The sequence below is a fragment of the Ammospiza nelsoni genome, chromosome 4 (genome assembly GCF_027579445.1).
Source record: "Ammospiza nelsoni isolate bAmmNel1 chromosome 4, bAmmNel1.pri, whole genome shotgun sequence".
In the NCBI taxonomy this organism is placed as follows: Eukaryota; Metazoa; Chordata; class Aves; order Passeriformes; family Passerellidae; genus Ammospiza; species Ammospiza nelsoni.
In genome coordinates, this window is record NC_080636.1 from 6,039,779 (window position 1) to 6,063,199 (window position 23,421).

The following is a 23,421-nucleotide window of genomic DNA, read 5'->3' on the forward strand; positions in this document are numbered from 1 at the left end:
CCTTAAACCCATCCAGGGACACCTCCCACTGTCCCAGGTGGCTCCAACCCCAGTGTCCAGCCTGGCCTTGGGCACTGCCAGGGATCCAGGGGCAGCCACAGCAAATCTGGCAATTCCAGCCCAGCCCCTGCCCACCCTCCCAGCCAGCAATTCCTTGCCAAGATCCCAGCCCAATCTCCCCTTTCCCAGTGGGAGCCATTCCCTGGCTCCTGTCCCTGCAGGCCTTGTCCCCAGTCCCTCTCCAGCTCTCCTGGAGCCCCTTCAGGGACTCTGAGGATTCCCTGGATTTTTCCCTTTTCCATTCCCAGCAATCCTGACTCCAGAGCAGAGGGGCTCCAGAATTATGGGATGGTTTGGATTGGAAGGGACTTTAAAGCCCATCCAGTTCTATCCCATGCCACGGGCAAGGGGACACCTCCCACTATTCCAGGCTGTTCCAAACTCCATCCAGCCTGGCCTTGGACACTTCCCCCACCCCTGATTCCCTGATCCAGGGGTTTTTCAGGAATCAGATCCCAGCACAGATCAGTTGGACACAGGATGTCCCCAGCCTGACATCCTCGAGGGGCTGCTTCCAGGAAATGCCAAAGAGGCCTTTAAATGCTTTTTCCAGGAGATTGGCAGGATTGTGGTGAGGGACTGGAAACACTGGAGGTAAAATTCCCTCTGTGTGTGGAGGGTTGGGTGTGAGCCTGGGGCACCCTGAGTTCCTCTCCCCTCACAGTGTGGGAATTTTGGAAAATAACACAGTTGGAATGGGAGCTGGATGAGTCTGTGTTCATGTTACATAATACAACAATCATATAATGGATGGGATTTAAGATGTGTGCATGTAAAGGGAGCTGCTCTCCAGCACTCCGTGGGGCACTCCATGGATTCATGGAGAGTTTGGAGATGGTGCTTGGTGACATCCTGTGCGTTCCCAGCAGAGTTCTTGTCCAGGGACACCGAGAATGCCGGGCAGGAATTGCAGGAACGGTCCTGGCAGGGCAGCGAGGCTCAGGGCGTGCTGGACGCCGCCCTGAGGGGCATTTTTAGGGCAGGGATTTTGGGGCAGGGGCTCTCCGAGGCTCGGGGGGGTCTCTCCACACCCTGAGCTCCCTCGATCCGCCCGTGTCGGTGCGGAGCTGGCGCTGGATGGCGGCGCGGCAAGATGATCCCTCTGTCCATCTGTCCATCCCTCGGGGCTCGGCGCCGTCCATCTGTCCATCCGGGCTCCGCTCCGTCCGTCTGTCCGCTCCCGGGGGGTTTGCCGGCGCGGGGCGGGTTTGGCTGCGGGCACGGCGGCGATACCGAGCGCAGCCACGGAGCCGCCAGCACCGCGGAGCTGACACCGGGGGGGCTCCGAGCCGCTGAGACCCTCCCCGAGCGCAGCATCACATCCCCATCCCCATCCTCATCCTCATCATCCCCATCCCCATCCGCCCGGCTCGGTGCAGCGCCCGGCGGTGCGGCCCCTCCGCGGTGATGTCATGAGCCGCCGGGGCGGTGGTTGGAGCCACCGGCGGAGCGGGGACGAGCGGCCGCGGCCGGGGGGGGCTGCCCCGGACCCCCTGAGCCCCCGCCGAGCCCCCGGGCAGGCCGCGGCCATTTGCCGTGTCCGGCCGCGCTGACTGACCCGCTGCTCCGTCTCCTCCCGCTCCGGCCGTCCCCGCGCGACGATGAGGCAGGCCCCGGCCACACGCAAGGTACGGTCCGCGCCCGCATCCCCCGCTCCGGCATCGCGTCCCCGCTTCCCGGCCGCCTCCTCGCTGGTTTTGCCCGTTTTCCCCGCGTTGATGCTGCCGGGCTGTAATTGGGAGCGTGACGGGCTCGGGGAGGAGGGGGGCGGTGGGTGAGCATCGGTTCATGGCTGGCTTTGCCTTCCGAGCTCCCGGAGTCCCCTCTCCGTGTCACCCGGCCAATGCAGCGCCTCTGCGGCTCTGCCGGGGCCCTGTCCCCGCTGCCGGTGCCATCCCTGTCCCCGCTGCCGGTGCCATTCCCGTCCCCTCTGTCAGTGCCATCCCCTCTGCCTGGGGGTGTCAGTGCTGTCCCTGCTGCCTGTGTTGTCCCCGCTGCTGGTGCCATCCCCACTCCAGGGGTGTCAGTGCCATCCCTGCTGCTGTCCCTGTGCCCATGGCTGGTGCCATTCCCGCTCCAGGGGTGCCAATGCCATCCCTGCTGCTGTCCCTGTCCCCACAGCCTGAGAGTGTCAGTGCTGTTCCTGCTGCCGGTGCCATCCCTGCTTCCAGTGCCACCGGTGCCCACCCTGGGGAAGCTGTGTGCCCACAATCCCGGTTTTCCTGCCAGCCACGCTGCTGGGTTCAGCCTTTGGCATTCCCAGGGGCTGGCAGTGCCCGAGTCCCTGCCAGGCTGCCATTCCCGCAGGTGACAGCGCGGGCACTGGCCTATATGTTTATTTTTAGTGTAACCGCGATGTCACTGCTCAGCTTAAAGAGAAATCCTGGGAATTTCTGGCTGATGGCAGGGAATAGACCTGAGCTAGTCTGTACCTGGCAGGAAATGCTCCTGATTTACCCCTGCACCTCCCTGAGCTCAGACACCGACGCTCCTCGTCACGCGTCCCTGTTAATCCTATTCCCCGTGGAAAGTTTCACGGATGCTGCTTTCCCTGTGCCCCGTTGGAGGGGGCAGTGGGGGCTGCTGGAGCTCAGCCCCACGCCTGGATTCCTTCCTGCTTTTCCTGCTGCTCCTCTCCTCACCCATGGAATCACACCCGTGAGACCTGGGTGGTGCTGGTTGTTTAAAATGCAGAATTCCCAGCAGTATCCCAGGGAACCACACCCTCAGGGGCTCATCCTGGGGCTGAGACTCAGCTCCAGCAGAGGGGAGGTGCCTCCAAAGGGGCCAAATTCCTGGGAATGGAGTGGGATGGCATCAGCATGGAGAAGCACTGGATCAGTGCCTGGGCATCACCCTCAGCACTGCCTACCCCACTCAGGAGCTGCTGCCTATTGGAATCCTCCTGGAAACTCTGGGAATCCTCCACAGCAGCAGCCACAGGCTGTGAAGTTCAGACCTGAAGCCTTGAAACTCAATCCAGGAGAAGGCTCCAGTGACACCTCCCCTGTCCTGCCTGCTGGAAGGTGACATTCACACATTCCTGCTCATCCATCCAGCACTCGCTGCTCCTGCCTGGATCAGGATTCCCACACCTGGAGCAGAACCAAATCAGGAGGGATTGTGGGACCCCACATTCAGCAGGCAGTGCTGACCCCACCACAGTCAGTCCTTGGTGTCAGGAGGATTTTTCCAGAGTTCCTGCTGCCAGGAGCTGAGTCTATCTCGGAGTGCGCCGGTTCAGAGCCCCCAAGGCTCCCCTGGGAGCTGAGGTTTTGTAATTCCATCAAATATTTATGCAGCAGCATTACACAGCAGAGCAGAACCTCCATGGAACATCCATCCCCATCCATCCATCCATCCGTCCATCCATCCCCAGCAGGAAGGTTGGAGCATCCTGGATCCAGGTGGGGCTGGAGCCTCTGCTCCCAGTGCTGGCACGATGACAAACACCAGAAAATCCACGTCCCATCCTGGTCACTGACTTTTCCAGAGCCCGGGGATGGCTGGCTGGGGGACAGATGGTGCCACCATGGAGGGGAGCCCGGCCATCCTCCATTCCTGATGGAGAGAGCAGCTGGAGCATCCCAGGACATCCCTTTGCCACGGATCCCAGGGGTCTTGGAGCTTCAACTTTCAGTGGTCATCACATGGAGGGGACCAGAACTCCCAAGGATGCACAAAGCAGGATTATTCCCTGTCATTCCACGTGGCTTTAGGGATGGTTACCAGGAGGCTTCTCCCTGTTTTTAGGGTTTGGTGTGGTTTGAGGCAGGGTTTGAATTGGTGTCCCTCACCCCACGGCCAGGACAAGGCTCACTGTTGCCCAGTTTGGGGCTCACTGTTCCCCAGGACAAGGCTCATTGTCCCCCAGTATGGGGCTCTGTGTCCCCCAGGACAAGGCTCATTGTCCCCCAGTTTGGGGCTCGGTGTCCCCCAGGACAAGGCTCATTGTCCCCCAGTTTGGGGCTCGGTGTCCCCCAGGACAAGGCTCATTGTCCCCCAGTTTGGGGCTCGGTGTCCCCCAGGACAAGGCTCAGTGTCTCCTGGGACAGGGATCAGTGTCCCCCATCCAGGACCAGGTGACATTTCCCCATGTCCAAGGACTCAGGGGTCGATGTGGAACCCCCCCAGCCCTGCCCCACTCCTGAGTCCCCCCACATGTGGAGTTCCTGAAGAAGACATTTTCCAAGTGTTTCCCAGATTTTTGTTGCTGCTCCATGTTGCTTACTTGGACTTTGGGAAGATGCTGGAGAGCTCCTGAACGGCATCCTGAGGGTTTCACTTGAAGGTCTGGAACTTGTGCTGCTGCAATTCCATTTTCCTGGCCAATTTGGTCACTCAGATGTTGTGGAAGATGGGAATGTCTTTCCTCAGGATTGACAAGTTTGGAAGTGCAAACACATCCAGGTTTATACTGAAAACAGGGAAATAAAGCTCCAAGGTTCCTGAGGCCTCGGGAGGGAACACGGCCGTGTTGGAGATCAGCTGGAGCTGCTGGTGCCTGGTGGGCTCCGTGTGCCTCCTGTCCCCATCCTGGACATGAGATCATGTGGCAGTGCCATTATCCATCTGTTCTGCTCCTGTTTATTCCCAGCTGGGGTTAGGTCATGGAATCAGAAATGAGGGAGAGTGTGGAAGGGCTCCAAGGCTGCAGCTGGACAGATGTTCCCAATGCCCACCTGCTACCCCTCAGGACCAGCCTGGTCACTCCTCCTTTTCCATCCATTAGGGATTGTTTTTAAGGGGAAAAATATTAAATAATTTCATATTTGTCTCTGTTCCAGGCTGAGCCCTGTGGCCTCCCCTCCCTGAGCTGCTGGGAGCTGCTGCATGTGCATGGAGGGGTGTGGGGGGGTCCTGCCCCAAAATCGTGGATGATTTAATTCCAGCCATGAAAGGAAAAACTGGGAGTGTGGGATCAGCTCTGTGGTGTCCCTGGAATTTCTGGTTAAACAAAGCAGAGCCTGGGGGCTCTGAGGCAGCTGCTCAGGGTGCTCTGGGCCTTTTGGAAAACCAGAGGGATGAGGAGAGGAGAAAACTCACATTTAAGATTAAATCCTTTCCATCTCCTACTCTGGGGTCTCTGGGAAAGGCGTGGGAGGTCAAACCCCCCGTGCCCATGGAATGCCCAGCCAACCTGAACCAGGCTTTGCCTCTGAAGACCGAAATTCCTTGGAATTACAGAGTGGATCTGCCCTGGGGTATCAGTAGGGTCGGGCTGGGGGTTCAGGATGTGCCCTCTGTGCCCAGCTCTGTCCCCACACTTGGCTGGAGGGGCAGGGATGGGGCAAGGGCTGGCTTTGGGCTCTGTTCCTGTGGTCCCATGGGAGCTGTGCCAGGGGATCCCATGGGATCTCTGCCCGTGGAGCAGGTTAATGAGTGCCCAGGCTAACGATGCCACACCTGGTGCCACGGGGCACGCTGACGATGCCGGGCACACTAACGATGCCGGGCACACTAACGATGCCGTGCTGTCTTTTGTCTCCTTTCCCTGCTCTGCCGCTCCGGCCGCCGCCGGCTGTTCTCTGCTCCTCTGTCCCTGTGTGACTGTCTGTCCTCTCTGCTTCCGCTCCCGCTGCCCTCCAGAGCACCGCCCGCCGGCCCAAGGTGAGCAGCCACGGTGGGGGCACCGAGCGCGGGGGGCACCGGCAGCCCCGGGGGTGCCAGCGCCACTCAGAGCATCGGGTGCCAGCCCCATCACGAGCATGGATCACTGGGTGCCAACAGCAGGATCCACTGGGTGCCAACCTCACTCAGACATGGGCCATTGGGTGCCAACCCCACTCATTGGGTGCCAACCTCACTCAAACATGGGCCGTTGGGTGCCCACCCCCCTCAAACACAGGCCATTCATTGCCAACACCACTCAAACACAGGCCATTGGATGCCAACACCATCTCAAACATGGTACATTAGGTACCAACCTCACTCAAACACAAGCTGTTGGGTGCCAGCCCCACCCAAACACAATCCATTGTTTGCCAACACCACCCAAACATGATCCATTCATTGCCAACCCAGCTCAAACACGATCCATTGGTTCCCAGTCCCACCCAAACATGATCCATTCATTGCCAACCCTACCCAAACACGAGCTGCTGGGTGCCAACCCCACCCAAACACAATCCATTGTTTGCCAACACCATTCAAACATGATCCATTCATTGCCAACCCCACTCAAATCTGGGCTGTTGGTTGCCAACCCTGCTCAAACACAACTCGTTGGTTGACAACCCCACTCAAACACAACCCATTGGTACCCAATCCCACCCAAATATGATCTGTTGGGTGCCAACACCACCCAAACCTGATCCATTCATTGCCAACGCAGCTCAAACACGATCCATTGGTTCCCAGTCCGGCCCAAACATGATCTGTTGGGTGCCAACCTCACCCAAACATGATCCATTCATTGCCAACCCCACTCAAATGTGTCCATTCTTGTGGATGCCAACTCAAACATGATCCACTGGGTGCCAACCCCACTCAAACACAACTTATTGAGTGCAACCCCACTCACAAACAATCCATTCTTTGCCAGTCCCACTCAAATATGATCCATTGGGTGCCAATCCCACCACAAAAAGATGCATTTGATACCAACCCCATTCAAACAGAATCCATTGGGTGCCAACCCCACCCAAACATGACCCACTCATTGCCAGCCCCACTCAAACGTGGCCATTCTTGTGGATGCCAATGCAAACATGATCCACTGGTGGCCAATCCCACCCAAACATGATCCACTGGTGGCCAACCCCACCCAAACACGACCCCTTGGTTCCCATCCCCACCGTTGTCCTTCCACCTCATTGTGCGGAGCCCAGAGGAGCTCACAGCAGTGATGGGCTCCTCTGGAGCAGATCCAGATCCTTGGGGACCCTCTCCCAGGATGGAACAGCATGAAATCCATGTGGCAGTGCCCAGGCTGTGCCAGGGGGTCCCTGTGGGCATTGCTGCTCCCTCACTGTCCCAGTTTGTGCTGGGATTTGGGATCTGAGTTCAGATGGGATCTGAGAGATCAGACCAGTGGGATCTGAGTGGGATCTAAAAGAACTTGAGGTGGGATCTGAGTGGGATCTGAGAGATCAGATCAGTGGGATCTGACTGGGATCTGAGAGACCTGAGGTGGAATCTGAGTGGGATCTGAAAGACCTCGGGTGGGATCTGAGTGGGATCTGGGAGAGCCTGTCAGGCAGGGCTGTGTGGTCCCAGCTGGCTCTCGGGGGCTGCTCCAGCCACCAGCATTCACCTTGGGAAGGGACTTGTGGCTTGAAGGGAGGAGATGTGGGAGAGAAATCCTTGAAGATGGAGTTTGGAGGTGGAGAACTCTCCTGCAGGGAGGGCTCCATGCTCAGCAGACGCTTCCAGCCCCAGGCAGGGGTGGATTCCACCAGCCCCAGGGTTTTGGGATGCCCCCATTCCCTGGCTTTGGATGGTTCTTGTTGATGTCTCTGCAGGGATGTCCCATGGGACCTCCTGCTCCTTTGCCCTCACACCTTTGGCAGGGAGGTGGAGTTGGGATCCTGGAATCATGGAATGGGTTGGGTTGGAAGGGACCTAAAGCCCATCCAGCTCCACCCAGGAACAGCTCCCACTATCCCTGGTGGCTCCAAGCCCCATCCAACCCGGCCTTGGACACCTCCAGGGGTGTGGCAGCCACAGCTCTGGGCAACCTGTGCCAGGGCCTCAGCACCCTGGAATTCCTTCCCAATATCCCATCTAACTCTGCTCTCTGTGGGGGATCTGTGACCCCAAAAGCAGCAGGAATAGCAAACGTCTTTGCTTTGAGCTGTATCTGAAAGAAAGCACTTGGGGCTTGGTGCTACCCAGAAATTCCCCATTTTCTGTGCCTGAGAGAGCTGGGATCATCTCAGGAGGGCAGGCTGGGCCTATCTGAGGGGCGCTGGACTTTCTGCCATCGAGTTAACTCAGATTTGCCTCCATTTTAGAGAAAATAAGGGCAGAGGGTGGATGTTTCTCTTTCTCAGTTGTACCCATGGGTGAAACCACATACTAGGTGAACCCTCATGGCACCAAAAATCCCATTTCTAGAAATAAAATCAAGTCAGGAAATTTAATTTACAGTAAGAGGTGAGTGGTCCAGAAATAAAGTCCATGAGGAGACCAGTGGGAGCCTGGGGGGTCCTGGTGCTTCCCTCACCCCTTTTCCCACTGCCTGGGCTCAGACAGTGATTAATTAACAGCCTCATAAGTGCTAATGAAGCAGCACCAGGCCCCGCTGGACTCTGGGAACTCACTCCTTGTTGATTTTCTTGTTCCTCCCCTAAATCTGGGTTCTCATCTTGGTGGGCTCTGAGGTTTTCCTGGGAGAATGGAATCTGGAGCTCTGGAGCTGGGAAATGGAATCCTGGAATGGTTTGGGTTGGGAGGGACCTTGGACATCATCCAGTGCCACAGCAGGGACACCTCCCACTATCCCAGGGTGCTCCCAGCTGGCCTTGGCCACTTCCAGGGATGTGAGGCACCCCCAGCTTCTCTGGGAAACGTGTGGAGTCCTTCCCCAATGGATTATCCGTGAATTCTCTCCGAGCCCAGCTCCTCCAGAGCAGAATTCCTGAGGGACAGTGACACAAATCAGTGACACTACTGGAAACGGGAATCAAGGAGTCACCAGAGGTGTCAGGGTGGGACCTGTGGGAGCACATCAGGGATGTCCCCTCTGACTCCCCCTCACCCGTGCCGGTGTTTTGCAGCCCACCCGGACCCCCACATCCTCGGCGTCCGGCGGCACCGCGGGGCCCTCGGGCTCGGCCTCGGCGTCCGGCGGGGAGATGAGCAGCAGCGAGCCCGGCACGCCCGCCCAGACCCCGCTGGTGGCCCCCGTCATCCCCACGCCCTCCCTCGGCTCGCCGGGGGCACCGCCGGTCCCCTCGCCCACCAAGGTGAGCCCTGCCCAGGTGAGCTCTGCCCCCAGCCCTGCCCAGGTGAGCTCTGCCCCCAGCCCTGCCCAGGTGAGCGCTGCCCAGGTGAGCGCTGCCCGGAGCCCTGCCCAGGTGAGCGCTGCCCCCAGCCCTGCCCAGGTGAGCGCTGCCCCCAGCCCTGCCCAGGTGAGCGCTGGGTTCTGCCGGTGCTCCCCAGCCGGCAGGAGAGAAAACTGCACCCAGCACTAGGAGGAAGAGGAGGAGGAGGAGCTGCCCTGAAGGGTCCTGGGGGTGGTCACTGGGCTGTGGGAGGAGCATTGAGACAGGTCCGAGCTGGCCAGGACAGAGCCAGCAAAGCTGCGAGGCCACTTCCAAAGAGAATTCCCAAATAACCCTCCCTTCATTTCCAACGAAAATTCCTTGTGCACCTCCATCCCTTCCCAAATAAATCCCTGTGGGACACGAGTGGCATCAGAGCAGTTTGGCAGAGTCCCTGTGGGACACGAGTGGCATCAGAGCAGTTTGGCAGGGTCCCTGTGGGACACGGGTGACATCAGAGCAGTTTGGCAGGGTTGAGGCTCTGAGGCAGAGCTTGATCCTGTTAAATCCAGAGGGTCCAGTTGGCAGCACCCACTGGTACTGGGAGAACTGGGGTGGAGAGACCAGGGATGCACTGGGGCATCCTGCCTTGGGATGGAAAGACCCCTTGGAGAGGTTCAGGATTTCACAGACTTGGGGAATTGGGGTGAAGGGACCAGCAGGGATGCACTGAGGACCCTCCAGCCTTGGGATGCAAAGCCCACCCAGAAAGATGCAATATTCCCCAAATTCAGGGATTTTTAATCATTACAGAGTTATTCCCGTTTTGATCTTTAAAATACTTTTTCATCACTTCCATCCTGCTTTGATTAATGAGTTAATTAGAGCTTGGGAGAGATTTGGGGCACGAGGCCAGGGAGGGAATGGCAGGAGAGGACAAGGCTCTGGGATTGTGTGTGGAAGGGAGAGCTGGGGAAGGCGCCCCAGGGTGGGGACAGGGGATGTCCCCACCTGTGTCCCCATGCCCAGAGCTCTCTGGTTTCTGTAGCTGGGTGCAGAAGTGGCTTTTTTGGGGACATCAGAATGTCCAAGCTGGGAAAGCAGCAGAGGTGGAATCCATGGGAGGTTCTGGATTTTTCCAAGACCTGTTCCTTGCTGTCACCCAGCTTTGGGATTTGAAGCTTTGGCCCCTGTGGCTGCTGCCAGGGAGGGAGGTGCCATGCCTTTGTCCCTGCAGCCCTTGCTTTGGGGAATGCTGGCATCAGCCTTTCCCTGCCCTGGGAGCTGAGCTGCTGGAAAAGGAGCTGGATCAGTTTTCCCTGGGGGGAGATCACCTGGGGATGATGTGGATGCTGCAGTGGGATCAGGCAACCACAGCTTCCCTGGGCAGCCTGTGCCAGGAATTCCTTCCCGAAATCCCATCTAATCCTGCTACTCCAGGCCCTTGTCCCAAGTCCCTGGTGGTCCCAGGCCAGGTTCCCTGGGCCTCCAGAAACTTCCCCAGAGCTCTGTCCAAGGATGTCCCTGCTCCTTCCCTAATTCTTGGCTCGGTGTTGTAGGAGGAGGAGAATCTACGTGCTCAGGTCAGGGACCTTGAGGAGAAGCTGGAGACACTGAAAATCAAGAGGAATGAGGACAAGGCAAAGCTCAAGGAACTGGAGAAGTACAAGATCCAGCTGGAGCAGGTGCAGGAATGGAAGAGCAAAATGCAGGAGCAGCAGGCTGAGCTCCAGAAGCGCCTGAAGGAGGCCAAGAAGGTGAGTGAGTGTCCTGGGAATGGGGCAGTGCCTGGATAGGTGACTGCAGGAGGAATTCCAGCCCTGACAAACCTTTCTGGGAGGAAATTTTCCCAATGTCCAGCTAAAGCTCCCCTGGTGCAATTCAAAGTCTTTGCTCTGAATTGATGTCGGGTGTGTTTGGGAATCAGGCTGAGCCAAGGTGGGATTTGAATTCCTTATTCCCTCTCTTTCCAGATGTTTCCCTCTTCTCTCTGTGTGTCTCCAGGTGCTTCCTCCTTCCCTCTCTCTCTCTCTCCAGGAGTTCCAGGTGCTTCCCTTTCCCCTCAGCTGTGCCTGCAGCTCCCAGGATTCCATCCAGGCAGCCAGGGAGTGTTTCCTTCTCCCTGCCCTACTTTCCACAGTGGATTCCTGGTTTCTTTCCCCAGGGATTTATCTGTCTGCTCCAGCATTCCCTGTCTCCTTACCTTTGTCCTCACCTGCTTCTCCTGCCTGGCTCTGGGTGTGAAGCAGAGAAGAGAGGAGTGGGACACCCTGGAGCGCTGGGCCGTCCCCTCCCATCCCAGATAACCTGGTGTCCATTGGATCTGGGGGAGCCTTGAGGGACAATAATTTCCTGAGAGCTGCTGTGGGGTCTCTCCAGAGTTGTGGGGTCCTCTCAGCTGCTGTGCTTGCCCACAGGAAGCCAAGGATGCCCTGGAAGCCAAGGAAAGGTACATGGAGGAGATGGCAGACACGGCCGACGCCATCGAGATGGCCACGCTGGACAAGGAGATGGCCGAGGAGAGGGCAGAGTCCCTGCAGCAGGAGGTGGATTCCCTCAAGGAGAAGGTGGAATACCTCACCATGGACCTGGAGATCCTCAAGCATGAGATTGAGGAGAAAGGTGGGAAGGGAAAGGGACTTTGGGCTTGGAGAATGGGGAATGGGAGTGGGGTTAGGTGGGATGCTGGGAAGGAATTCTCTGTGAGGGTCCCGAGGCTCTGGAATGAATTATTCCATAAAAGCTCTGGCTGCTCCATCCCTGGAAGTGTCCAAAGCCAGGTTGGATGGGGCTTGGAGCACCCTGGATAGTGGGAGGTGTCCCTGCCCATGTCAGGAGGTGGGAATGGGTGGGATTTAAGATCCCTTCCCACCCAAATCAGTCTGGGATTCTGCGATTATGGGATTCTGATTCCTCCTTTCCTCAACAGGCTCTGATGGAGCAGCATCCAGCTACCAGGTGAAACAGCTGGAGGAGCAGAATGCCAGGCTCAAAGAGGCTCTTGTCAGGTGGGAGCTCACCCAAATTCCTTCCCAGGCCTCTTATGCTCCCTCAGTCTGAGAACACCAATCCCAATCCTCCTCTGGAGCAGCCCATGTCATTCCTGCTGATGGTTTTGGGATCTTTGCCGAGCTCTTAAAGCATCCGCAGGGAAGGGAGAGTCCCTTGTCACAGGGGATTGGTGGGGATGGGGACAATGACCCACTCCAGCCTCATTCCCTATGGATGGATGTGGTGCTTGGTATCCCAGCACTGTTCTCCAGACCCTGCCCAGCCCTGGGATCTCCCTCTCCCTGGATGATCCCACCTTCCAGGGCTTGGGTGCTCATGGGCTTTTTATTTGGGACTGCACAGCCAAGAAGTTCAGGTGGGACCCATCCCTTGGTGTGAGTGAGCGGGATTTTGGGAAAATTGCTCATGTCCCCACCTAGGAGGGATGAGCTCTGTTATCCTGGCTGGGGCAGACTGGGGCTCTTGGGAGGGCCCTGACAGGACCTGTGGCTGTCCCAGGATGAGGGACCTGTCGGCCTCGGAGAAGCAGGAGCATGTGAAGCTCCAGAAGCAGATGGAGAAGAAGAACACGGAGCTGGAGTCGCTGCGGCAGCAGCGGGAGAAGCTGCAGGAGGAGGTGAAGCAGGCGGAGAAAACGGTGGATGAGCTCAAGGAGCAGGTGAGGGACAGGTGGGATGGGATATTTGGGATGTTTGTGGACATTCAGGGCAGTTTGGGGACATTTGGGGACATCTGGGGCATTGAGACTCCTGGAGATCCCACTGCAGGGACCAACACTCCTGGTCCCATATTCCCTAATTCCAAACCCTGTTCCAGCAGTGGAGCTGTGCTTGGCTCTGCCTGGAGGGGGGAATGTGTGTCCTGGGGGATGGATGGATTGGGATTTGGGATTTGTGTCCTGGGGGATGGATGGACTGGGATGTGTGTCCTGATGGGATGGATTGGGATGTGTGTCCTGGAGAAGGGATGGATTGGGATGTGTGTCCTGGGGATGGATGGACTGGGATGTGTGTCCTGATGGGATGGATTGGGATGTGTGTCCTGGCACACAGATGGATTGGGATGTGTGTCCTGGAGCAGGGATGGATTGGGATGTGTGTCCTGGCACACAGATGGATTGGGATGTGTGTCCTGGCAGGTGGATGCAGCGCTGGGTGCTGAGGAGATGGTGGAGACTCTGACAGAGAGAAACCTGGATCTGGAGGAGAAGGTCCGGGAGCTGCGTGAGACCGTCGGGGACCTGGTAAGGCAGAATTCCCTGGGATAACAAATGCTGAATTCCCTGGGATGACACTGCTGAATTCCCTGGGATGACACTGCTGAATTCCCTGGGATAACACTGCTGATTCCCTGGGATAACAGCTGCTGAATTCCTTGGGATAACAAATGCTGGATTCCTGGGATAGCAGCTGCTGAATTCCTGGGATAACACTGCAGAATCCCCTGGAATAAGGGCTGCTGAATTCCTTGGGATAACACTGCTGAATTCCGAGGGGTAACACTGCTGAATTCCCTGGGATAAGAGCTGCTGAATTCCTGGGATAACACTGCTGAATTCCTTGGGATAAAAAATGTTGAATTCCCTGGGATAACAACTGCTGAATTCCTGGGATAACAACTGCTGAATTCCCTGGGATAACAACTGCTGAATTCCTGGGATAACACTGCTGAATTCCCTGGGATAAGAGCTGCTGAATTTCCTGGGATAAGGGCTGCTGATTCCCTGGGATAACAACTGCTCAATTCCCTGGGATAACACTGCTGAATTCCTGGGAAGGGGCTGCTCCAGCAGCAGCTCTTACCCCAGGAATTCCCACTCCTGGTACGGGGAGCTGCAGTGATGGCACCAGCAGGATTCATGAAAGCTCTCCAGAGCACCGGGACACATCTGAGCCACGTTGTGTGACTGTCCCCCTGGTGCCACCTCCCTGCAGGAAGCCATGAACGAGATGAACGACGAGCTGCAGGAGAACGCGCGGGAGACAGAGCTGGAGCTGCGGGAGCAGCTGGACATGGCCACGGCGCGCGTGCGCCAGGCCGAGAAGCGCGTGGAGGCCGCCCAGGAGACCGTGGCCGACTACCAGCAGACCATCAAAAAGTACCGGGAGCTCACGGCTCACCTGCAGGTGGGTCCCCACCTCCAGCCCCTCCTGCAGCTCGCCTGGTGGCCAGGAGAGCCAGAGGGAACATCCCCTGGGAGTGTCGTGGTGGCCAGGAGAACCAGAGGGAACATCCCTTGGGAGTGTCCTGGTGGGCAGGAGAGCCAGAGGGAACATCCCTTGGGAGTGTCCTGGTGGGCAGGAGAGCCAGAGGGAACATCCCTTGGGAGTGTCCTGGTGGGCAGGAGAGCCAGAGGGAACATCCCTTGGGAGTGTCCTGGTGGGCAGGAGAGCCAGAGGGAGCATCCCCTGGGAGTGTCCTGGTGGGCAGGAGAGCCAGAGGGAGCATCCCCTGGGAGTGTCGTGGTGGCCAGGAGAGCCAGAGGGAACATCCCCTGGGAGTGTCGTGGTGGCCAGGAGAGCCAGAGGGAACATCCCCTGGGAGTGTCGTGGTGGGCAGGAGAGCCAGAGGGAACATCCCCTGGCTATGGCAGGATACAGCTTGGAGCTGAGTGGGTTCCTTGTGGAGCTTCCATAGGGACCCCCCCATTGCCTTCTCCCACAGGGATAGGCTGGGAGAGCTGGGAATGTCCTTGAGGGCTTCAAAGAGACCTCAAAACCCTTTTTAGTGCCCTAAAGGGACTCCAGGAGAGCTGAAGGGGGACATGGGACAAAGGATGGAGGGACAGGACACAGGGAATGGCTTCCCACTGGGAAAGTGGAGATTTAGATGGGATCTTGGGAAGGAATTCTTCTCTGTGAGGATGATGAGGCCCTGGAAGGGATTTCCCAGAGAAACTCTGGCTACCTGGAGCTCATCTGGTGACCAGGAGAGCCAGAGGGAGCATCCCCTGGGAATGTCCTGGCTATGGCAGGATACAGCTTGGAGCTGAGTGGGTTCCTTGTGGAGCTTCCATAGGGACCCCCCCAGTGCCTTCTCCTACAGGGATAGGCTGGGAGAGCTGGGAATGTCCATGAAGGCTTCAAAGAGACCTCAGAGCCCCTTTTAGTGCCTTAAAGGGGCTCCAGGAGAGCTGGAGGGGGACTTGGGACAAGGGTTGGAGGGACAGGACGCAGGGAATGGCTTCCACTGGAAAAGTGGAGATTTAGATGGGGTATTGGGAAAAATTTCCTCCCTGTGGGGTTATCCCAGCCCTGGGCTCAGGTCTGCTGGCAGGGAAGGCAGCTGGGGAAGGAGCCTGTGGATATTCCTGGACTGGAACACTCTTGGTGCCTCTCCCTCCCCTCCACCTTCACTGGGTGCTGCACAAGGAGCCCCCCGAGGAGGAGGTGCTGGGAGGGGCTTGCTGGGGGTGTGGGGTCCCTGATCTCCATGTCCCCATGATGTCCCCATGATGTCCCCATGGCCAGGATGTGAACCGGGAGCTGATGAGCCAGCAGGAAGCATCTGCAGAGAAGCAGCAGCAGCCGCCCCCCGAGATGTTCGACTTCAAGATCAAATTTGCAGAGACAAAAGCTCACGCCAAGGTAGGGCCAGCAGGAGACCTGGGTGGGCTTATCCATGCGCTGGGACAGGCTCCAGGGTATTCCCAGAGTTGTGGCTGTCCCTGGATCCCTGGAAGTGTCCAAAGCTAAGCTGGACAGGGCTTGGAGCAACCTGGGCTAGTGGGAGGTGTCCCTGCCCATGGATGGGGCTGGAATGAGATGGGCTTTAAGGTCCTTCTAGCCCAAACCTTCAGGATTTTGGAGCCCTTCTGCTCTGGAGTGATGCTGGGAGAGCTGGGAATGTTCCCCTGGAGAAGGGAAGGCTCTAGGGAGAGCTCAGAGCTCCTTGCAGGGGCTAAAGGGGCTCCAGGAGAGCTGGAGAGGGACTGGGGACAAGGCATGGAGGGACAGGACACAGGGAATGGCTTCTACTGGGGAAGGGGAGATTTAGATGGGATATTGGGGAAAAGTTTAGATGGTGAGGCCCTGGAAGGGATTTCCCAGAGAAACCCTGGCTACCCCACCCCTGGAAGTGCCCAAGGCCAGGCTGGAGCACCCTGAGATGGAGGAAGGTGTCCCTGCCCATGGCATGCGGTGACACTGGGTGGGCTGGGAGATCCCAGCCATGCCTTGAGGCATTCTCCAAGGAGCAGCATTTCATGATTGATCCCCCTGGGCTGGGCTGTGCCAGGGAGGCCCTGGAGCAGGCGGGTGACTCTCAGTGTCCCTCAGGCCATCGAGATGGAGCTGCGGCAGATGGAGGTGCAGCAGGCCAACCGCCACGTGTCCCTCCTGACCTCCTTCATGCCCGACAGCTTCCTGCGGCACGGCGGCGACCACGACTGCGTCCTGGTGCTCCTGCTCATCCCACGCCTCATCTGCAAGGTGGGACAGCCTGGGGACAGCCCCTGCATGGGAAACAACACCTTTGTCCCCAGGGGATTTGGGGTGTTTAGTGTTGGAGAACTTCCCAGAGTTCTGGAGTGAGTGGAGGTGCCATCCCTGCAGGGCTTCTGGTGGGATAATCGGAAAATTCCTTCTGGAAAGAGGTGTGCAGGCCTGGCTCAGGACAGTGTGGAGTCCCCATTCCTGGGGGATTTAGCAGCCCTGTGGATGTGGCACTTGGGGACAGCGTGGATTCCTCATCCCTGGAGGATTTAACAGCCCTGTGGATGTGGCACTTGGGGACAATGTGGAGTCCCCAGGACAGTGTGGAGTCCCCATCCCTGGGGGATTTAGCAGCCCTGTGGATGTGGCACTTGGGGACAATGTGGAGTCCCCAGGACAGTGTGGAGTCCCCATCCCTGGGGGATTTATCAGCTCTGTGGATGTGGCTCAGGACAGTTGAGTCCCCATCCCTGGGGGATTTATCAGCTCTGTGGATGTGGCACTTGGGGATAGTGTGGAGTCCCCAGGACCGTGTGGAGTCCCCATTCCTGGGGGGATTTAACAACCCTGTGGATGTGGCACTTGGGGACATTGTCAGTGGTGGTGCTGGGGGAACAGTTGGACTCTGAGGTCTTAAGGGACTTTTCCAACCAAAGTAATTCCATGATTCCACGCTTATAAAATGGTCTGGGAGAAGGGAAGGGGAGGAAGCAGCCAGGGGTGGTGAGAGCACTCAGGGTCACTTTGCCAGGACAGGTCACATTTTGGGGCTGCAGGGCTGTTACCCACGGCTCAGCAGGACACAGCAGGGAGGGAAGCACGGGATGCCCTGAAGGATTTCCCTGTCCCCCCCAGGCCGAGCTGATCAGCAAACAGGCGCAGGAGAGGTTCGAGCTGAGCGAGAGCTGCGCGGAGCGGGCGGGGCTGCGCGGAGCCCCCGGGGAGCAGCTCAGCTTCGCCGCCGGCCTCGTCTACTCGCTGAGCCTGCTGCAGGCCACGCTGCACAAATACGAGCAGTGAGTACCGGCCCCGCCCGTCCCGCCCTCCCGGGCGGAGTTCCGGGGATTTGGGGAGCCGGGCTGGGAAAGGTCGGTGGGGTCGCTGTTATTGCCTTGCCATGGGGTCATTGCTCTGTGTGTCCTTCCCAAGGGATGGCATGGGAAGGGATTTGGGGAGAAGAAGCAGTGGGATCCATTTCTCCATGAGCTCTCTGTGTCCCTCAAGAGATCACATGGGATCTTGGGAACTGGGCTGGAAAAAAGTTCTGAGATCCCTTTCTCTGTGACCTCTCAGTGTCCCTCTCAAAGGGTGACATGGGAAGGGATTTTGGGAGCCAGGCTAGAAAAAAGCAGGGACATCCTTTTATAACCTTATGAGAATCCCCTTCTCTGTGACCTCTCTGTGTCCTTCCCAAGAGATGACACATGAAGGAATTTTGGGATCTAAACTAGAAAAGAAGGATGGGTTCCCATTCTCCTTCTCAAGAGCGACACATGAAGGAATCTTGGGAACCAGTCTAGAAAAATCCAGCAGGATCCCCTTCTCTGTGACCTCTGTGTGTCCTTCCCAAGAGGTGACACATGGAGGAATTTTGGGATCCAGGCTAGAGAAGAAGGATGGGTTCCCATTCTCCTTCTCAAGAGGTGACACATGAAGGAATTTTGGGAGCCAGGCTACAAAGAAGCCTCAGGATCCCCTTATTCCCTTGTGGGGGTTCCCATCTCCATGACCCTCCTGGCGTCCCCCTGGGAAGGAGCTCCAGCCCCAGCCAGGTCACAGCCATGTCCCTGTCCCCAGGCCAGCCCCAGGGCTCTGATTTCCCACGCCCTGCCCAGAGGTGCCCCCAGCCCCTTGTCCCTGTCCCCTCAGGGCCCTGAACCGCTGCAGTGTGGAGGTGTACAAGAAGGTGGGGACCCTGTACCCCGAGATGAGCGTCCACGAGCGCTCCCTGGACTTCCTGATCGAGCTGCTCCACAAGGACCAGCTGGACGAGACCGTCAACGTGGAGCCGCTCACCAAGGCCATCAAGTACTACCAGGTGGGCCTGGTGGCACTGGGGGCAGGTGCCACCTCACCTGTTGGACGTGGATCAGCTCCTTTTGGCAGCCCTTTCCTTTGGGTGTTGTCACCCAGGTGACCATGGCTGTGTCCCCTGCTCTGTGTCCATCCCACATTCCTCCCTTCCACACTGCTCACCTGTGGGGTTAAGCACCACCAGCTCTTTTGGGGCACTGTTGTTATTTCCATTTTAAAAATGGCCCAAACCCTCAAAATTTGGGGTTTTTTTTGAGTGTTCCCACATTGGATTTTTTCCATGTGGATGCTGATCCTGCCATTCCCACAGCACCTGTACAGCATCCACCTGGCTGACCAGGCTGAGGACTGCACCCTGCAGCTGGCTGACCACATCAAGGTGAGTGGGGACAACCCCACCTCTGTGTCCCCAGGATCCCTGTGGGAGGGGAGGTGCCCCTGCTGCCACTCCCCAGTACAGCCACTCTCCCCCAGTGATGGCACTGGGGTCAGGGAATGGGGACATGGGGACGGGAAGAGCAGGAGTGGGAATGTGGGGACGCTCCTGTCTCAGGGTGGGGGTTGTATCCTGGATTTCCCAAGGGAAGAACCAGAGTCCTGCACCCTTGGATAAAACCAAACCAGACCAGAAATAGCCTGACTGCCTCAGCTCATGTCCCTGCTCCTGGAAATCATGGGGTGGTGGCAGGGTACATCCTGGAATTCCTGGGACTGAAACCCTGGTGTGCCCTGGGACCCCTGTCCCTGTCCCTGTGCTGAGGGTCCCTGTGCCTGTGCCCACAGTTCACTCAGAGTGCCTTGGACTGCATGGGGGTGGAGGTGTGCCGGCTGCGGGCCTTCCTCCAGGTAGGATCTTCCTCCAGGTAGGATCTTCCTCCAGGTAGCACCTGCCAGGATGGCTGGGCACATGCCAGCTTCCTGCTGTCCCCGTGTCCCTCTGTCTGAGATCCCTTTTTGTCCCTCTGTCTGAGGTCCTTCCCTGTCTCTCATGTCCCTCTCAGGTCGCTCTCTGTCCGTGTGTCTGTCAGAGTTCCCCCTCCCTAAGGTCCCTCTCTGTCCTCTTATCCCTCTGAGGTCCCTCCATGTCCCTCTCTCTCCCTATGACCTTCTGAAGTCACTCTGTCTATAGTCCCTCTGTGTCCCCATGTCCCTCTGAGGTCCCTCTCTCTAAGGTCCCTCTGTGTCCCCATGTCCCTCTGTTCCCTGTGTCCCTCTAAGGTCCCTCTCTGTCCCCATGTCCCTCTGAGGTTCCCTCTCTCTAAGGTCCCTCTGTGTCCCCATGTCCCTCTGTTCCCTGTGTCCCTCTAAGGTCCCTCTCTGTCCCCATGTCCCTCTGAGGTTCCCTCTCTCTAAGGTCCCTCTGTGTCCCCATGTCCCTCTGTTCCCTGTGTCCCTCTAAGGTCCCTCTCTGTCCCCATGTCCCTCTGAGGTTCCCTCTTTCTAAGGTCCCTCTGTGTCCCCACGTCCCTCTGTTCCTGTGTCCTTCTAAGGTCCCTCACTCTCTGTGTCCCTTTGAGGTTCCTTCTCTCTGAGGTCCCTTTGTGTCCCCAAATTCCCCCATTCCTGTGTCCTTCTAAGGTCCTGCTCTCTCTCTGTGTCCCTTTAAGGTCCCTCTCTCCAAGGTCCCTCTGTGTCCCCATGTCCCATGTCCCAGTGTCTCTCTGAGAGCCATCTGAGTCCCTCTATCCCTGTGCCCCTCTGTGTCCCCATGCCCCTCTGATGTCCCCACATCCCCGTGTCCCTCTGAGGTGCCTCTGTGTCCCCAGGCCGGGCAGGAGGCAGCAGACCTGGCCATCCTGCTCAAGGACCTGGAGACGTCCTGCAGTGACATCCGCCAGTTCTGCAAGAAGATCCGGCGCCGCATGCCGGGCACGGATGCACCGGGAATCCCGGCAGCCCTGGGCTTCGGGCCACAGGTCAGGGGACAGGGACACCCTCAGGCCACCCCTCAGGCACAAACTGGGAGCTGTGGGATGGACTGGGCCGGCAGCAAACACCCCAGGGAAGCTGGGCAGCAGCTCAGGGCAGAGGGAGGTGGTGTGAGCTGAGCTGGGATCGTGGAATCAGGGATTGGTTTAGGTTGGAAAATCCCTGGGAGATCTCTGAGTCCAACCATGCCCCAGCACTGCCAAGGCCATCACTGACCATGTCCCCAGGTGGATGTTAAATCCCCCCAGGGTTGGGGACAACCCTTCCCAGGAGGAATTTTCCCAATATCCAACCTGGCCCAGCCTGAGGCCGTTCCTCTCACCCTGTCCCTGTTCCCTGGGATAAGATCCCAAATCTGTCCCCCCCTGGCTGTCCCCTCCTGTCAGGGAGTTGTGCAGAGCCACAAGGTCCCCCCTAAGCCTCCTTTGCTCCAGGCTGAGCCCCTTCCCAGCTCCCTCAGCTGCTCCTGGAGCTCCTTCCCTGGGCACGATGGATTTTGTGTTCCCATCTCAGATAAAGACCTGGATTCACACCCAGACCCATCCCCTCCATCTTCCCGTTATTTCCCCCAATCCTGGTGACAATCCCAGGGCAGGTGTGGACTCCAGGAGCCCCCATGTCCGTGCCATCCCCAGTGACCCTCTGTGCCCTGGCAGGTGTCGGAGACGCTGCTGGAGTGCCGCAAGCACCTGACGTGGGTGGTGGCCGTGCTGCAGGAGGTGGCGGCGGCCGGGGCGCAGCTGATCGCGCCGCTGGCCGAGAACGAGGGGCTGCCCGCGCCGCGCCTCGAGGAGCTGGCCTTCAAAGTCAGCGAGCAGGTGGGCATCCTCCAGCAGTACAGGTGGGCATCCTCCAGCAGTACAGGTGGGCATCCTCCAGCATGCCAGGTGGGACACTCTTCCCTCCATTTCCATCTGGGCATCCTCCAGCATTCCCAGGTGGGACATCCTTTCCACCAGTCGTAGGTTGAACATCCTTCACAATTCCCAGGTGGGTTATCCTTCCCACCATTCCCAAGTGGGACGTCCTTCCCACCATTCCCAAGTGGGATGTCCTTCCCACCATTCCCAAGTGGGACATCCTTCACCATTCCCAGGTAGAACATCCTTCACCATTCCCAGGTGGGACATTCTTCCCACCATTCCCAGCTGGGCATCCTCCACCATTCTGAGGTGGGGCATTCTTCACCATTCCCAGCTGGGATGCCCTTCCCACCATTCCCAGGTGGGCATCCTTCACCATTCCTGGGCAGGACATCCTTCCCACCATTCCCAGGTGGGACATTCTTCCCACCATTCCCAGCTGGGACGTCCTTCACCATTCCCAAGAAGAACATCCTTCCCACCAGTCCCAGGTGGGACATCCCTCCCACCATTCCTAGGTGAGACATCCTTCACCATTCCCAGGTGGAACGTCCTCCACCATTCCTGGTAGAACACCCTTCCCACCATTGCCAGGTGGGATGTCCTTCCCACCATTCCCAGCTAGAGCACCCTTCCCCATTCCCAGATGGGACATCTTTCACCATTTCCAGGTAGAACATCCTTCCCACTAGTCCCAGGTGGGACATCCCTCCCACCATTCCTAGGTGGGACATCCTTCACCATTCCCAGGTGGGATGTCGTTCCCACCATTCCCACGTAGAACATCCTCCACCATTCCCAGGTTAAACACCCTTCCCACCATTCCCAGCTGGGACATCCTCCACCATTGCCAGGTGGAACACCCTTCCCACCATTCCCAAGTGGGACATCCTTCATCATTCCCAGCTAGAACATCCTCCACCATTCCCAGGTGGAACACCCTTCCCACCATTCCCAAGTGGAACATCCTTGGTGAAGGGACAAGGAGTGGGTTCTGTGTAAATCATCCCCTTCTGTTTCGTGTTGCTTGGATTTTTGTGTGTGCAGCTTTTTCTGCATTTTGTTGGTTGGATTTGTTGATGGAAGTGAAGATTTGTGTTGGATGTGGATTTTAAGGATGATTCTTAAACATCAGAGGGACATTCTTAAAAATCAGAGGAACATCTTAACCATCAGAGGAACATCTTAACCATCACAGGGACACCTTAAACATCAGGGAGAGATCCTTAAACACCAGAGGGACATCCTTAAAAATCAGAGGAACATCCTTAACCATCAGAGGGACCCCCTTAAACATCAGGGAGAGATCCTTAAACAACAGAGGGACATCCTTAAAAAGCAGAGAAACATCTTAAACGTCAGTGGGACATTTTAAAAATCAGAGGAACCCCTTTAAACATCAGGGAGAGGTACTTAAACACCAGAGGGATATCCTTAAAAATTAGAGGAACATCCTTAACCATCAGAGGAGCATCTTAAACACCAGAGGGACATCCTTAAAAATCAGAGGAACATCTTTAACCATCAGAGGAACACCTTAAACATCAGAGGGACACCCTTAGACTTCAGGGAGAGATGCTTAAACACCAGAGGGATATCCTTAAACATCAGAGGAACATTTTAAACATCAGAGGGACACTTTTAAACCTCAGGGAGACATCCTTAAATATCAGACGGACATTTTAAATGCCAGGTTGACATCCTTAAAAATGAGAGAAACATCCTTAACCATCAGAGGAACATCTTAAACATCAGAGGAACATCTGAAACACCAGAGGGACACCCTTAAACATCAGAGGGAGATCCTTAAATATCAGAGTGATATCTTAAACATCCGAGGGACACTTTTAACCATCAGAGGAAAACACCAGTTGTGGGATGTGGAGACTGTGAGCCCAGCCCAGGGCCAGCAGCCAGCTCCTTCCTGTCCTTCCCAGATTTATGGCTCCCAGGGCATCAATCCCTACGAGTGCCTGCGCCAGTCCTGCAGCATCCTCATGGCCACCATGAACAAGATGGCCACGGCCATGCAGGAGGGCGAGTACGACGCCGACCGCCCACAGAACAAGGTGGGCTGGGCTCTGTTCTGGTCACCAGCAGGCTCTGGGTGACCAGCACGGGGAGTTGGGCAGCTGGGGTGTCTGGGATTCTCCCTAAAATCCC

General features: G+C 57.4%; 1 protein-coding gene across 5 annotated transcripts in view; it reads left to right on the plus strand.

Moving 5' to 3' along the window:
- Positions 1 to 23,421, plus strand: part of DCTN1 (dynactin subunit 1) — a 53,178-nt gene that overhangs the window by 22,250 nt on the left and 7,507 nt on the right. For 2 of the 5 annotated variants that reach the window (XM_059470414.1, XM_059470415.1), the window contains exons 6-23: positions 1,671 to 1,688; positions 5,650 to 5,670; positions 8,781 to 8,969; positions 10,547 to 10,744; positions 11,405 to 11,609; positions 11,917 to 11,995; positions 12,498 to 12,657; positions 13,138 to 13,242; positions 13,934 to 14,125; positions 15,470 to 15,586; positions 16,277 to 16,429; positions 17,288 to 17,448; positions 18,302 to 18,470; positions 18,777 to 18,845; positions 19,250 to 19,312; positions 20,233 to 20,382; positions 21,052 to 21,213; positions 23,196 to 23,327. In XM_059470414.1, coding sequence (XP_059326397.1) covers positions 1,671 to 1,688; positions 5,650 to 5,670; positions 8,781 to 8,969; positions 10,547 to 10,744; positions 11,405 to 11,609; positions 11,917 to 11,995; positions 12,498 to 12,657; positions 13,138 to 13,242; positions 13,934 to 14,125; positions 15,470 to 15,586; positions 16,277 to 16,429; positions 17,288 to 17,448; positions 18,302 to 18,470; positions 18,777 to 18,845; positions 19,250 to 19,312; positions 20,233 to 20,382; positions 21,052 to 21,213; positions 23,196 to 23,327 — 2,343 coding nt within the window. The remainder of the gene's footprint in view (positions 1 to 1,670; positions 1,689 to 5,649; positions 5,671 to 8,780; positions 8,970 to 10,546; positions 10,745 to 11,404; positions 11,610 to 11,916; positions 11,996 to 12,497; positions 12,658 to 13,137; positions 13,243 to 13,933; positions 14,126 to 15,469; positions 15,587 to 16,276; positions 16,430 to 17,287; positions 17,449 to 18,301; positions 18,471 to 18,776; positions 18,846 to 19,249; positions 19,313 to 20,232; positions 20,383 to 21,051; positions 21,214 to 23,195; positions 23,328 to 23,421) is intronic. The other 3 variants (XM_059470417.1, XM_059470418.1, XM_059470416.1) reach the window with 2 other exon arrangements.